Source organism: Asterias amurensis, chromosome 12 (genome assembly GCF_032118995.1).
Source record: "Asterias amurensis chromosome 12, ASM3211899v1".
Taxonomy (NCBI): Eukaryota; Metazoa; Echinodermata; class Asteroidea; order Forcipulatida; family Asteriidae; genus Asterias; species Asterias amurensis.
This window is the reverse complement of record NC_092659.1, coordinates 19291562-19307456: the sequence shown is the minus strand read 5'-3', so window position 1 is coordinate 19307456 and position 15895 is coordinate 19291562. Positions and strand designations below refer to the sequence as shown.

At 37.4% G+C, this 15895-nt stretch overlaps 1 protein-coding gene across 2 annotated transcripts in view; it reads left to right on the top strand.

Moving 5' to 3' along the window:
• The first annotated feature begins 651 nt into the window (after positions 1-651).
• The window catches only part of LOC139944907 (uncharacterized), a 41476-nt gene continuing 26232 nt past the window's right edge, over positions 652-15895 (top strand). The window contains exons 1-5 of one of the 2 annotated variants that reach the window (XM_071942076.1): positions 652-841; positions 1860-1970; positions 2666-2720; positions 3838-7438; positions 12425-13872. In XM_071942076.1, the coding sequence (XP_071798177.1) occupies positions 4885-7438; positions 12425-13872 (4002 nt within the window). In that variant the 5' untranslated portion in view covers positions 652-841; positions 1860-1970; positions 2666-2720; positions 3838-4884. Of the gene's footprint in view, positions 842-1859; positions 1971-2661; positions 2721-3837; positions 7439-12424; positions 13873-15895 lie in introns of both variants that reach the window. The other variant, XM_071942075.1, reaches the window with a different exon arrangement.

Genomic DNA, 15895 nt, shown 5'->3' with positions numbered 1-15895 from the left:
GAAAACAACTGCTGAATATAATATTATATTAAAACAACCCGTACATAAATTCTGTCTTATTATTGGTTGAGAGCGCGTCACATGATAGGTCTACTTTGTTTACTAGAAAACCGGGCAAGTGCGACCTGCAACAACCAGAGTATTATTCACATGGCAACTCAAACACTAAACCCATAGCATTCTTCAAGTGAACTCAGATAGCAACAGCCAACCTCCCATACAAACATCGATTTAACGTTTATGAAAATAAATTGCACAAAATTAATCCAGAAATTGTGATTCAGTAACTAGCTTGTCATTACTCAATCAGTGGTCAGCTTTGGGGAGTCGAACCCAAAACCTTGTAAATTGTAAGTCCTGCAGTCTTGAACTGATTCAAACAAAATAGCGCCACCGTGCGTCAAAGTTGTGTGCCTTTATTGGGTGGCATATTCATCTTTGTTGTAATTATGATAAATATTCCACTGTTTTAACTCTGAAGTACATTTTAAAATTGCTGCTGAAAATTAAATGAAACTTCTGCTGTTATTAAATTTCGTCATCAAAGACCGTGGGTCCATTCTTACTGAGATACCAACGCACACTGTAGTTGGTACCTATGCGCATGCACGCAAATGAACTACACGTTTATAAAAAGAAAAAGTGGTATTATTTTCAAGTTCTCGTCTTTGTAGACCAATGAGTGTTGTTTTGTGTTTATTGTTTTAGTAAAATACACCTGTTATGTTAAATTATCGTACTACACGATGGATACGACGTATCAAATTGCACATTTTGGTAACATGTTGAGCAGGAAATTTGAGAAAGTGAGATGTGAAGACAAGTTTTATAGAAGAATTGGGTAAGACTTTCTCCACACACTGTTCATGTTCAATGTTGGCCTATAATTCCGACAGGTGGGCTCTGTGATTGTCGTCTGTTCAAAACACGCTTGTAATGCTGCCACCACTTACTAATTAAAAGGAATCTATGTTGAGTAAATTAGACTACTAATTGTGTTCATGTTCATAACAAATGAAAAACTTGTGGCAGGTTTTGGACATTTTCAAAAGAAAAATTCATAATTTTATACACACAGCTGTAAATATGTTTTTTTCTTCTTCTCATAAACCATAATGAGTGAAAGAGAAAAATTGGCAAATAAATGTGGCAGCTTTCAAATAACTCCAATAATTCCAATAAAATAAAAACAATTCTTCAAGTCTGTTTAACATTGATGCTAAAATAAAGCATTCAGAAATATTAATCATTTCTACATCCTGAAAAGCTGTAACGGTTTAGTTTGATAGCAATGAAAGTGCATCCTTTGGTAATTTTGTGCTATATAAATCCAGTTGTTATTATTATTAGTATTACTAGTTAGTCACCGTAAAAGGTTTACATGGTTGATACCAGTGAACTTCAGTTTTTTTTATTTAGTAAGCCCTCCCCTGATGTGTAGTGTTCCTATATGAAATGAAGTAATCCAACAATGGTCAACCCTAACTTTAAAGAAACTCCTCTTAAAGGAATCATGGGGTATGTATTCATACTTTGCGCTATACTGGTTTCTCTTTTGTGTAGGATTAAGAGCAGTAGTTTGGACAGAAACCCCAGGGGGCAGTACTGGCTCTTTAATTGCTGTATGAAATCTTTTACAAAGTTTCTACCAAGTTTGTTTATGTACCGCTATACATGCAGATGACTAGAGCGTGATAGTTGTAGCTCATAAAGTGAGTTCATGTCTGAAAGGGTCAAACAAGTTTGTATCTTTTAATTTAAAGTAAACAATGGTTTGTCATACTTCAAACAAAAGTTGTTTTGAAATTTAAAGATTAAAATTTATCTTGAAATTTAAAGATGTTTTTGTTATTCATTAGGAAAGATGTGACTCGCTGAATTTTGACCTTTGACACATCCTAGAAGCTGCAAAAATGATGGCAACCAATCACATGGCTTCATAATTCTGGCCCAATTTACGCAATTCAAAGGTAAGAATTTGATGTAAAACTGTTTGGTTAAGATGCTGTCTCAGAGCTATATAATTGTTTAAAGATGCAAAAAAATGGACTGATGTTTTGACTCCTTTCTTGAATGTTTAGTAAGGATAGAGACTCACCTAAGTTGGTCAGCAGTTTGCAACAGCTAATTCTATTGTTATCATTTTTCAAGATGTAATGTGCAAGAGTTAAAGTTTTATGTAAAGTTATTAAAGAATGTCGATCATTACAAACACAATTTTTTATTTTAAATGAAAAACTAAATTTAAGCAAATGTATATATGTCGGTTTTATTTGTTTTTTTCTCACTTCTACTGTCTAAAAACCTGACTAAACAATTATTTTTGGAGACCATTCAAAAGTTTTGTCTGAATTTGAAGAAGACAAAATCTTATTGACAAACTGAAACTGTCATAAAATCGGCACATACCAGACTTGTGACGTATGTGTTTTCTAAATATTTCTCAGATAAAATTGATTTCAACAAATTCCTAAATAGTGCAGTTTAACGCCAACCAAGGTTGGGTTTATAAAAAAAGGCCTGATGTTTTGCCATAACCCTTTCAGTGTTGTTAAACAGCTTGTGGTGCCATTGTGTTCGTGTTGGAATAAAATAGTGTGTGACTAAACCTACCCATAGTAGGAGTTTATTCAATGAGCTCAAATCTCTTTATTTGCGTAGGCAGAAAACACAGTAATCACCAACGCACTTGGAAATGGACATGTTGAACTTTTAACATGGTAAGTGTTGATTAGATTTATACATCTAGTTTTAAAAAGATAAGAATTGCCAGTGTGTGATGTGTTCTGATCACTGTTACAGGTTTTGTGCAGAGTTCAACAGTTTAGCTTGGTTGAACACTAAACCGTTGAAGTGTCTAAACTTGGGTTTTAAATAGTTGAATACTCACTTAATGCATGTCTTAACCATTACCAAGTTCACCTTTTATAATCAGCAGTGTTATACAAGAAACCTTTTATGATTTTAAAATTAAAGGTAGTGTTTTTGTTCATTTGGACTCTATAAAAACCGGATTACCAACCAAATTTGCAGGAAAAGCAAACATCAGCTGAATACCAGTAACAAGCAATATGTAACAAATGGAAATTTGGTTACTAGTCCTGTTTATATCAAAAGAGAAATTTCATGCTAAGCAAATGTGCTTAGCAGCTCTATGAAATTGGGCCCAGGTCTGTGGCTGTACCAGAATTCTGATCTCTGATCACCCAGTTACATGCAACCCTGCACGCTCTCCGTAGGTATGATACATAGAAAGGGCTTACGTGCAGTAGATAAAATGAGAGTTCCTATCTTCTTGTACAGACATAGGTCTGCTTTGATAATGATGACACAGCCCAAAGCTCAACCTAAGACCATACTTGGGTCATCCCAGCAATTTTGTTGCTTTAAAAATTCCTTTTTGAAAAAAATTATGAAAAAAAGAAATTGGTGTTACCTACAATGAAAAATGTATAAACATACTTTAGCCAGAACTTGTTCCTATCGTTTTCGTAGTACTTCCCTATTGTGAACACCTGAGCAATTCTTTTGAAGTTTTTTGGGGAGGATACTTCTCATTGAAAATATTTCTTGGAAGCTTGACAGTTGAAATTCCCAAACCTCCATTGCTGTATGAAATATGCTATAATTATAATAAGTATATTCAGTACAGGTTTAGTCCGCTTTTAGAATTAGTCAATACACACTACCTTCATCAGGTGTTTATCAGATATTGATCTCCCAGGCTGATACAACACTGCATAAAAACCCTCCTAAGCTTACTCTGTATTATTACATTCATTGATTTTTGTCCCCTACTGTTCATTCATTGTGCTCCTTTTGTGTGTTTTGAAACAGAGAGTCCAGGAATTCTGCTACACATCCACCTTCATCTGTTTACAACTGTACAACAAACTGAAAGTTGTGCTGTTTTGAAGTTTTGAACTAAAAAAGGTACCTAAGAGCTTCTTCGATGAGAATAAATTAATGCTTTGCATGAGTGTCTTTCAGTGAATTGGATTTGAATGGAACTGAACAGTCTCTTGGAAATTTGTGGTTGAGGAATAATCACATCAGTTGCATTTGGCTAAGCTCTTGTCATTTAAACTGGAGTGTGTGACTAGTGTGTCAAGCTTGAATAGTCAGCGAGCTTCAGGGCAAGTTCAGATTCAGAAAGATAGAATGAAATTATTGCAGCCATCGATCTTTAGCTTCCAGGGGGTGAACTTCAGTTTTGTCATGGATCTTTTTTGAAAGAGTCTTTGTTGTTACTAAACAAGAAGATTGCTGTGGAAACACTGTGACGAAAAGGAAACATTATGTCTAAAGTTTGGACCCGATAGGTCATGAGATCATGGATGTATAACCCAGCAGTTGGTAAAACAAATTATGAGGACGAGATTTGAAATGTGGATTGGAACTGTGGTGTATTCTTTACAATGACAAGAGGGCAAGAAGTGATGTATACATTAGGTAAAACTCAAGTGCAGAAATCGGGTTAATGTCACCCAGAGTGTTAGACCAAATCAGAACAAATGTGGTCACCCAGCGCCACTCAACCAATCAGGAACTACCCACGTTGATCATGATAAGTACAAGTTGATTTTTGTTTCCACCACAACCCTATGCTAATCGCTATCATCATCAAAGAGCTACTGTTTTTCTTTTTCATGGTGTTGTTTTGGGTAAATACAGACTTTGCTTGTTTGCATAACTGATAGCAAATACAAACATCCATTGGGCCTATGGTGGGGCCATGGGGTCTATCATGAGGCACTTCATGACAAGTTGTCAATACTGGCATGTAGTAAGATACACCAGCTGCACGATTCAATCTAGTGACTGCCAAATGCACAACAGCAACATCATGTTCTGACAAACAGTACCAACGACACCAGTTCCAAAATGGATAGCTCAGGAGTTCCTCACGATAATTCTCACCCCTTAAGGAGCCATGTTCCAACATGGAGGGCAGGAGCTAAATCAGCAGGTACATCTGATGCAACAAATGAAAGAAAAGGAAAAGCATCAGGGATTCGCCCACCACAAGTTCGGACTAACCCACGGGTGACGCGTCAAGGATTGCGGAGTAAAAATGACAGTGAAAGTTCTGGGGATTCTCAACTGGTCACAAGTCCAACAGATCTTGACATTAGCGGTATCGACTTGAACCTCTCTCCGCTGTCTCCTTCTTCCTCCTTGACGAGACGAGGAGCCTTCAGATATGGCAGAGGAATCAAGCCACTTCATGTTCATAACTTGGGATCAGGAGCAGCTACCCTTCCAAGAATGCGACCCAAGGGATCTGGCACAGCAAGACGGAATCTGGATATTTTCACTAAACCTGAAATTGAATCCTCAGCTCCAGAAACATCCAAGGAGCAAATACTTAAAGATCCTGTCAGTACGTCCTCTAGAAGGACGTCACAAAGATCCAAATCAGTTTATGGTTTAGGGAGAACATATGATGCTAAGCAAGTAATTCAAGAGAGAAATGATGCATCAAAGAAAAGTGAAAAAGCTCAAGATCCTTTACCTACAGGTGACAAAACATCCAAAGGTACTAATAAAGTAAGGACTAATATCTCAAAAGGACCAGATATAAAAAGACTTCCAGAGTCCTCAAAGGTTAAAAAGAAATCTCCGGAGGGCTTAAAGGAACATGTGGATATGAACTCCAACAGTTCCAACAACAAAGGATCTAGTCACCCAAAAAGTGTTTCAAGACATGTAGATACTGGAGCTCCTAATTTCAAGACGTCGGTTTCCCCTCCAAAAGATCATGCGTCTCGATCTGCTGCAAAGGTGGACTGCTTAACAGAGCATAAGGTCACTAAACACAGTAACACTAACTCGTGTAGTCGAGATGATAAAGGAAAAATTCCATCCAAAAGTGTTCCACTCCACAGGCGAAATCGATCCGTAGACGAAGCAGAACAATCAAATGTAGAAGCAGAACAATCAAATGTAGAAATGACACCAAAGGTTCCACCAAGACGACAACATGCTCTTCCTAAACCAACAACCTCGTCTCCATCAAGTAGTCTGACAAAGTTTTCAAAACCTTCACGAGAAAGTTCAAGAAGTAGAGAGCGATTGAACGTTCAGGATACTCCTAAGCCCCCTCCAAGACGTCCCAAACCACAGCCCTTAACACGCCGATCAGAAAGTCCCAAAGCGATACCTACACTTAAATCAAAAACACATTCAGGCATTGGCCAAGACAGGAGTAAATCAGGATCACCATCTCAAATCTCACCAAAACCTTTACCAGCGATGGTAAAGGTTCATCTGAGCAGCAAAGGCTCTTCAAGTTACCCTCTTGGCAGTACAGTATCGTCAATGAGGGATACATCAATGAGGTCTCATTCCGTCAGTAATATTCCAGTCCCCGCCTCATCTAAAAAATCAAGCATCCCAAGACCACATCGACAAGTCAAACTGCGGCAAAAGGGATCCAAGTCAGAAACACACAATCCTGTCTTTAGACTGAGTCTAGATGGAGGCGATAGCGGAACCGAGAATTCCTCGTCCTTAGCAACCACGCCGTCAGAATGCTCAATAGACGTTGATTTCTCATTTGACGAGGCTTCTCCAGTCTGTCGACTGACGCCGGCCAAATTCTACTCCATTTCAGGAATGGAGGACCATATTGTGTCTTCATCTGAGAACTCTGAGAAGGATTTGTTCCAAGACAATCTAGAGACGGAACCAGAGGTCATTAAAGTCACAAACCATCCTCAAACATGGAGTATGAAAGACAAAACATCTCCTCAAAAGCCAGTGACTGTCAAAGATACAGAAGATGATGAACCCATGACGCCCAAAAACAAAACATTCACCTCTACCTCAGAATTTAAATCACCGAAAAGTGTGACTTTGTCCTCAGAAAGTTACTTATCCGAATTAGTTTACAGCCCTAAGGCAGAGCAATTTCATCATCTTAAACCAGTCGGTCAAACTTTTTCAGATGGCAACTTGAATTTAGTTAACAGTGCCACAGCAGCTGACAGCATAAAATCTGGGAATATCACAAATCCAGAAAATGTCGCCAAGTCAATTGACGACACAATAAATCATGCCAAGTTGCATGAAGTTTCCTCCAAAACATCCCAAGACATTACCAGAAGTATTAAAGATATAAAGAGAGACTTGTTAGCATCTTCCAGATCTTATGAACAAAATGGAAACCAATCCACTTGGACAAAATCACCCCAACATCCGAGAGACTCTTCAAAATCCACTGGTTTCATCCAGAGTAAGATTGGTCATGAGATTGCCATCCGGGTGGCAAGAGGAGACTTAAAGGCAAGCTCAGTTGACGGAGAAGGAGAAGCAATTCATTCCAGTATTAAGGAGGACCCTAGATGCATCACTGCACCTCATAAAGTGTCTTCCAGTAAACCACGAGATGGGACAGAGTATGGGACAAAATCTGCAGTAACAGTCAAAACCTCAGGTAAGAAATTTGAATTCTTATCCACAAGTAATTGATTTCTAAATGAAAGAAATTTCAGAAACACATCATTCAAAACTGCTAGGTGATCACACCAAAAGTTGGCACAAAATTTAATGAAAACTGAAAAAATGTAACTAGTTACCTCTTTGGCATGTTACTAAATCCAATATAAAAACCAAAATAAGTTTACTCTCTTATTACATATTAAAAATTCGCTGAAACTTTTTCACAAATCAAAGCATTAGCTGATACATTGTAAATGAAATATACAAAAACAAGTTTTGAAATCAATTATTTTTGAAAGCTGAAATAACAAATTATGTTTATTGTATTTTTTTAATTTTATAAATAGAATAATTTTACATGGAATGATCTAAATTCTGCAGGATCAAAAACATTTTGAATCTGTATTGGTAGAAAGCACTGTATCATTCAAAAAGCAAATTCTTGATGTTGTTTACAACACCAACTTCAGAGGGGTAACAAAAACACTTGCTAAAAAGTAACAAAATATACAATGAATGTGATCAAAATACACATAGATTGAAAAAGTGCAATGGCAAGGCTCACCACTGGATACAAGTTCATTATCATAAACCTACTGTGCCACTGAGTCGAACCTATAACACAGACCAAGTAACAATAGAAGAATTACCACCATTTGACATAACTTCACCCAGAGTCACATACATTGTCAGAGAAATGAATAACAAAACACCTCATACTATGTGGATTTGAGCTGGGCTGAACCTATATGGAAGCACTTGAGGTAAATAATCCCCATTATAATGAAATTATTGGATGTAAGCCAAGCTTGCTCACAAATTAATTAAAAGACAAAATGGTTCATTTCCAATAGGCCTACCTGTTGTTATAAATGACAGATGAAGTATGGCATTTTTCTATTTCAAAACAGTCTAATAGACACACAGACCACCTTTTGGGCCCAATTTCATAGAGCAAAAAGTAGCTAAGCACAACAAAAAAATGCTTACCAGAACATGGTTACCAGCCATGTTGTGGTGTCATTAAAGGTAATTGAAGAGGTTTGAGAGTTGGAAGCTTGGAGTATCAAATAAATGCAAGTGCTTTGATGTAATTTTCCCATTAGACTGTTCCAAATGAAGGCTTTGACTGGCATGCCTTTCAAAGTCAAATATGGAAGGTATGGTTCAACTTCATAAAACCAGGAAGCATAAACACTTGTTAATCCAAGAAAAATCTTGCCTATCATTAACTCGCTACCAGCCAAAATTCAATAAAACTGACACTGTTGCAACTGTTGCCTTACAATTGCTAAGCAGTATTTTCTGCTTTTAAAACAGCTTTATGAAATTGCGCCCATGTCACAGGACAACGCTTAAGGGAATTACATTTCACAAGCTGGTTGTACATAAAAACCTAATAGTATTTGGGTGCTTTTCCTTTAGGGAATGACACAAATTGTTGTTTACGGTTTGTTGAGCTTTACGGTCTAGAGAACTCAAAGCACAGACCTAATGAGTTTATAAGACTCGATTGACGAGGTGTGAATGTTGAATGTGTGTGTAATGCAACGGAACGTACGGCTTTGTGCTCAATATACCAGTACCAATAACATCATTCTGGCTACCATTATGGAATTTGGCTGAGGCAATAAACAACCCTTACGGCTCTTCACCTGGGCCCAATTTCATAAAGCCTGTAAGCACCAACAACTTGCTAAGTAAAGAAAAGTTAAGTTGGGTTTTATGTTGTTGTGACTGATGCCCCACTCAATTTCCGCCTAGCAAAGAAATTTGTCTGAAATAAACCTGAAAAATTAACATACAAAGTTGTGCGCTGCCTGTACCTTTTTAAAATTGTCAGTGACTGTAAAAAACTGTTGACTCGTCACACCTGAAAAATTTATAGATCATGAACTTTTTGCCCTCATATTTTTGTAGAAATTGAACAATTTGTATGTAACCAATAGTATGACAAAACAATTACCCAGGCCAAAAAGTAAACACCAACAAATCAATGTTCCAAGTCGCTAATCAGTCTTTGTCAATTTCTTTAATTTTACGGTTCGTTGTTATGAAATATGTCATTAAGATGTGGGTGGCTAGTCACAAAAGCCCAATCAGCTTTTATCCAATTCGTGTCACCCACTGGACCATGAGTTTATGATTATAACAATAACAACAACAACACTTAGTCAGTATAGGTGAATGGTGGAGTTCTTTGTGGATTTCAATGCTGGTGAAAACAACTTTTTCTTATAAAAATTCCTGCCAAAAAGGCCAGTTTACTTTTTAAGCTGTCCTGGAGTACCATTTTATAAGCTGTCTGGGCGTACATGTAGTGTGATAGATTGACAAGATCGTCATAAAACCAGCTATTAAAAAGAATTGAGCAAAGTTGAAAGAGGTGGACTGGGTAACGTTGGATGATGGACTGGGTAACATTGATTATCAAACTTGTTTCTATAACGACCCTGACCAGAGGGATATACCTCAGTGATATTGGAATGTTGTAAGTACAGAAGTATTGCTTTCACGGATATTTTAATGTAAGTTTACATTAAAACTTAGGATATACCTTTGTGTCAGTGCAAAGACACATAAAGCTAGGAAACAATTTTTCAGGCACCTTTGGCGAGAATCTAAGCAAAAGAACAGGTGGGAATCGAATGCACCATCATGCTTGGTTGGACATAATCATACTCTCTAAAACCATGGAGGTAGGATTAGTCCTACCTCCATGCTAAAACAAGGTATCATACAAATATCTTGTGCATTAACAAAAATTAAACCAATACATGTTGAAGTCTTTGCATAAACAAAATCTATGAGAACATCACATTACAAGTCAAAGTGAAATCATTCACTTAAATCATTAAAATTACTTTAATCACTTGAAGTTAAAACATGCAAAAGAGGTTTAAGGACTGCATGAGGAAGTATACTATCACTTCCAACCATGTCAAGTGTGGTTTTGACACAGAACCAACCATGTACCATGGAGTCGCTGTGGTACCGGGTTTGGTAGACTTTGGAGTGTACCTATCTTGGTCTGGCGCCAACTTGTTACCAACTACTCCATTAGTATTCATAATCTTCACCATTAAGTGCCTACCTAGCTCATTGTGAACGCAGAACCCTATAGATTCAGACTTGTAGATGGCGACAATATGGTTCAAATTTATGATAAAACTGAATAAAGTGTGCGATAAATACTTAATGGGCGTGTGAAAGAATCAAACTTCAGGCATAATGGGCTGTAAATGGTTTGTTGCTTGATGTAAAATTAGTCTTGAAACCTTTGACAAACATTGTGCTGAACTCTATCAAAAATATGAATACACTTTATTTTCTTCTTACAAAATATGAATACACTTTATTTTCTTCAGACAATTAACTTTTAACTTTGCTATGTCAAACAGCACATTCAATTATTGGGCTTCAAATAGACCGATCCATATGATTTGCAGCATCAATTAGAAAAATTAACCACCGGAGAAATTTTCTTTTAAAATTTGCCAGTGATTCATGCGATGAGTGGGCTTTCTGTTGTGAATCTGTATACATCAGCGTCTGAGTTCAAGCTTCGCTAGAAATCAAGGAAAAGAAAATGAATATGAGTAAGACCACCACTGTGGTCTATTGTTGTCTATAAATTAAAATAATCAATCAAAAATGTTGAGCGATATCTTTTTTCTTCTTCTGGCAACGAGGCGGCGCGGTTTATTTTTCATTATTTCTCCATAAAATCAACCGCATTTGTGCCATTATTTGCTCATAAATCAATCCCTTGTCATTATTTATCCATATATGACCAGTTTGAAATACAACGATTGTCTCAGAATATCTGCTATTTACATCTTGAGATAACCCTCTTGTGATTGATAACATTATGTCAATAAATAGAAATAAATGATGTCTCATTCGAGTCGCCAGCCGGCATTTGTGGTGCCCGAATAAGAACACTAATCATACTGCGGTATTCAATGAAGTAATGCTGAAATTTCATAGTGCCAGGACATTTATTTTTGACATCATTCACAAAATGTTGTCGGTTTTCTTGAGAAATGAAAGTGTTCGTAAGTGCCAATTATTTGCGTACGGTAAGCAGAGCCATGAAGTTGGACCCTGCAAGCTCAGATCTGCATCCAAATATTAATTTCCTTTATAGTTGTGTGTTCGATTAGATAACTACACCTTATTTTCATTGGTAAGATTTTTTAAACACTTTTTTTGAGGGGTATAGTTAAAAAAATAAATTGTGTCCGAAATGTAATAATTGTGACAACCCCACTTTAAACTTCTCCGATGTAACAAAACGCTACTGGTTCCCTTTGTTAAGAGTCACAAAACCTAGCATTGGACAATGAGGTGAATATCATATTTATTTACTTCATCATTCTGTTTACGCAACACCGCTGGATACCTTTGAAATAGTATCCATTGCTTACAAAAACTCCCGTCCTTATAGATGGTTGTTTTTGATTCCATACGTAAAGTCAAAACTCTTGGTGTGTGAGTTAAAACATAGCAGCTTAGGGTTATAGGCCTCGTTGAGAATCATAGGATGGGTAGCAATTCGAGTGGAGGTATTCAGTTTTACTGCCGCAATTTACAAGACTAGAGCTGATCCACTTCTTGTTTCAATGGATTTTTCTTGACTTCTGAGTTTTAACCTGACGCATGTTCTCGTTGCAGAAATTATCTTGTTCTTTTGGTAAGATCTCTTCAGGAATCTTGATACAAAATCTCTGCTTTCAATGGAGTACGTGACTGGGTTGAATGTGTAGCGTCAGAAAGATCATAGCTTGAGGAGTAATAGCCCCAGGAAGTTGCATTTAGAAAAAGTTTGTTGTAAAAATACAAGAGTATTATTAGGATTGCCCCTTAAACCTTGTGTTAACAAAGCCACCTGGCAAAAAGATCAGAAGTGCCATACACGCTGGAATGTTTGTAGGTTGTTTTGAAAACTTTTGAACATTTTGTTGTCATTCCTGTACAGGTGTTGAGGCTAGTGCGGACTTCAACCAGCAAAGCTCAAAGCCAAGGAGAAGAATTTCTAGCATCAAATCACCGCATGATGTTCAGAGCAACAGCAAGGATCATCTAAGGGATCAAAGAAATGCAGAAAGTGGCTTAAGTGCTCTGGAGAAAATGATGGATGCTGGGGAAGGTACTCTGAAACCAAATCACAAGAAGAACTCGTTCCACCCTTACACCAAAGAGAACTCTGGAACTGAAGGGAAATATCTGCGTTCCTGCTCCGACCCATTGAAATTGCTTGAATTCCTCATGAATATTGATGAACCACCAAAGGTCGGAGGTTACGATGGTGACATGAAAGGAACCACAGTGGTGAAGAGGAGAAGAGCTATCTCGGATATACTTGGTCCAGGTCAGAGAGTCGTCCACAAAGACGGACGATTAAACCGATGGAGTATGCCTGCCACACTTGAACAATGGTCGCATAACTTTCGGTCACACCTTACCAACAATGGACGTTCCCGTCAGAAGAGTCGTTCAAATGAAATCAATGCAGTACCTGTTCAAACTGTTGCTCCTGTCTTCTCTGATGAAAGTCTATCCAGCACATCTGGGACGTCAAATGTGAAACCACAAAGAAAGTTGTATGGAGTAAGTGGTGATGGGAGTAGGAGATTTTTGTCTTCACTGAAGAGAACAAAAGACGTCTTGCAAGATGATTCTCAATGTAATAAACCCAAAATGAGACATCGCTGGAGTGTACCTGTTGCTCCTTACAGTATTCTTCAATCTATAATTGATACTGAAGGAACGCAGCCCAAGGAAGAAAAGCTGCCGTCTTCTGAAGATCAGGAAACAGATGAAGGAGGACAGCTCCTCAAGAGAAAAAGCAGATGGAGATGGAGTCTTCCACTTTTAAGATCATCTCGATCTTCAACTGATCTCAAAGACCTCAAACTCCAGTCTAAGGATGATTATAAAGTCTCTTCAAGAAGCCTGAAAACCTCACCTTCAGCCCCTGATTTGAAAATTGAACCAGATTCACCAGAACACCTTGATACAAAAAAACAAGCTCTGTCCTTTTCTGACATCACAGATAACAATCTGTCTTCCCCGAATACTGTCAAGGTGTTTGTTGACAGTACCTTCGCTGAACAGCAGAACAATGACTTTCATTGTTCTAGTTTGACCAAAGTTACCTCTACGTCATCACCACACCTGAATGCCAGTAACTTTCTGAGCATATCATCTGACGACGACCCGTCACCAGCTTCTTTGAAAGTCAACACCTCCACAGATGCCTCTGGATTGTCAGCCATTCTAAGAGATCCGGGTTCTAGAATCTCAGGGAAGAAGAATTCCAAGAAACGGTTGTCATGGAAACGAGAGAAGAGTCTAGAGAATGTTTGCTACTTGGAGAGTTTTGAGATGACAGAGTTTGAAGATGAAGACATCTCAGCTGAAGAGGTAAGACAGTTAATTCAAAACACCTCGCCTGAATATCATCAATCTGCTTATTAATACCAATTGTTTTATGAAGAAAATATTAACCATTGAATAGCCAATGTATGTGGGCCATTAATTTGAGTTTGTTGCAAACAATTTTAACTTTCAGCTTAGCAGCTTGACAATATTTGGCTCTACTATAAGCAAACAATTTTTGCCAGTAGAAAATATTTCAGAACACTTTAAACAATTGCCAACAATTTATAGACTATAAATTTCAGTCTGTGTAAAGTTTGATTGAAATTTGAAGAAAACAAAACAAGTTGCTAAGCACAGCGAAATTATGTTTAGCAAAAAAAGGTTACCATCCAGAATACCATGTCACATGTACAATTTGTGACTGGTATTCTGTTTATTTTTGCTAAGCAGAAGTTTAAACAAAGTTTTCTACTTAGGCAGCTCTATGAAAGTTGGCCCTGGTATTACACTGTAACAGGTCATTTCGTACAGGTGTGCATAGTAAGTTAGTTTGTCCTCAGATTTATTTCTATAATCAGCCGATTATTTCTCTGTACACACATTTGTCATAACTACCTGACCATCTTTCAAACCTAGCGTGTTTTTATGATGTCATTTACTAACACCAATACCCAATACTAGTGGGTCAGTTGGTCAATCCTCTAGGTCGAAGTTCAATTAATCCTATTAGACTGATCCTGTAATCAGTATTGACTTGTTGTAAAGTAAATACAGTTATTAATAATTTTTGATTATATAAAACAGAGTGATAAGATAATGCAACAACCGCAGTGATGGTGGGATGTGGTAGGAAAGGGTTTTAATCTTAGACTCAGGTCAAGTGGTATCTGTTTAAAAGGTTTAAACTCAGGCATGACATATTATATCCTCCAAAACTACCCCCTACTGCTAGGCTAAGCCGAAGCAATACATCTAAGTTAGATCTTTGTTTAACTAGTTTATTGGTTAGATATTTTAAGTGGAAATGGGGAAATTGATATAGATGTTGGTCACTTTGCTACTGTGTTGTTCTCATTAATGGCAAGTGTACGGGCCTGGAGGTCTATGCAATATGGTTTCACAAAAATAGCTATTGCAGGCCATGTCTTATTACAATTAGTATTGTTTGGTTCCTTGTCAAGAAACACAATGTCATTTAAGGGTACAAAGCAATGTGTCATCCTTCAGTATTGAAATCAATCCATGATTGATGATATTCCACCTATACTTATTGGTCTCACAATACAGTAATCGTTTTGTAATGCCTCAAGTTAAATTTGTACAAAATAGAACTGTTTTCCTCTCTGTATGGTTGGCTTGTTCCAGTTTCTGAGACTTCCAACTTGTACAATGCTCAAGTTGTAATCCTGACCAAACTTGATATCCAGTTCAACCTCCATGTCCTGACCAACAGAGGGTCCATTTATTCCATCACAAATAAAGAAGTCACCATCATCACTCATCACTTAATCCTACTCCCTGTCCCTCACAGCATTTAGTCCTTATCCCTCCCCTTGAACACAAAGAAGATAAGCATGTTGTGTAAACGCCCACTAACTGTAAGCAGTTAAGCAACTACAAGCAGGTTGTTAATTAGTTTAGGAAGTGTTAATCTCATGACAATGTTGTCTCAGCCTCTGGTCAAATAGAGATTGGTCATTTAATGGATCATCACTTAGGAACCAAAACAGTTACCTTCAGACTGTTGTGATTCTACCTTCGTGCCCGTGGTTCTTCAAGCTGGGATGGAATATAAAAACATGTCTTGCTCAAACTTTCAGGATAGAGTTCTAATGTTGATCTTGGTTTATAAAGCATAGAGACCTTTCTCTACGGCTAAAGGTAAGATTTAACTTTATAACTATGTGGATTGATTATTGAAGAATATCTAATGGTAGACAAGTTAAGATTGGTTATCAGGAAGATAAGTGTGGTCCAATCTGAAATCTTTTCCTGTATCAGGATCATCATGTTATTCTGTGATTTTTATGCTGACAGTTGGAAGGAAGTTTGTGAAGTTTGTGTG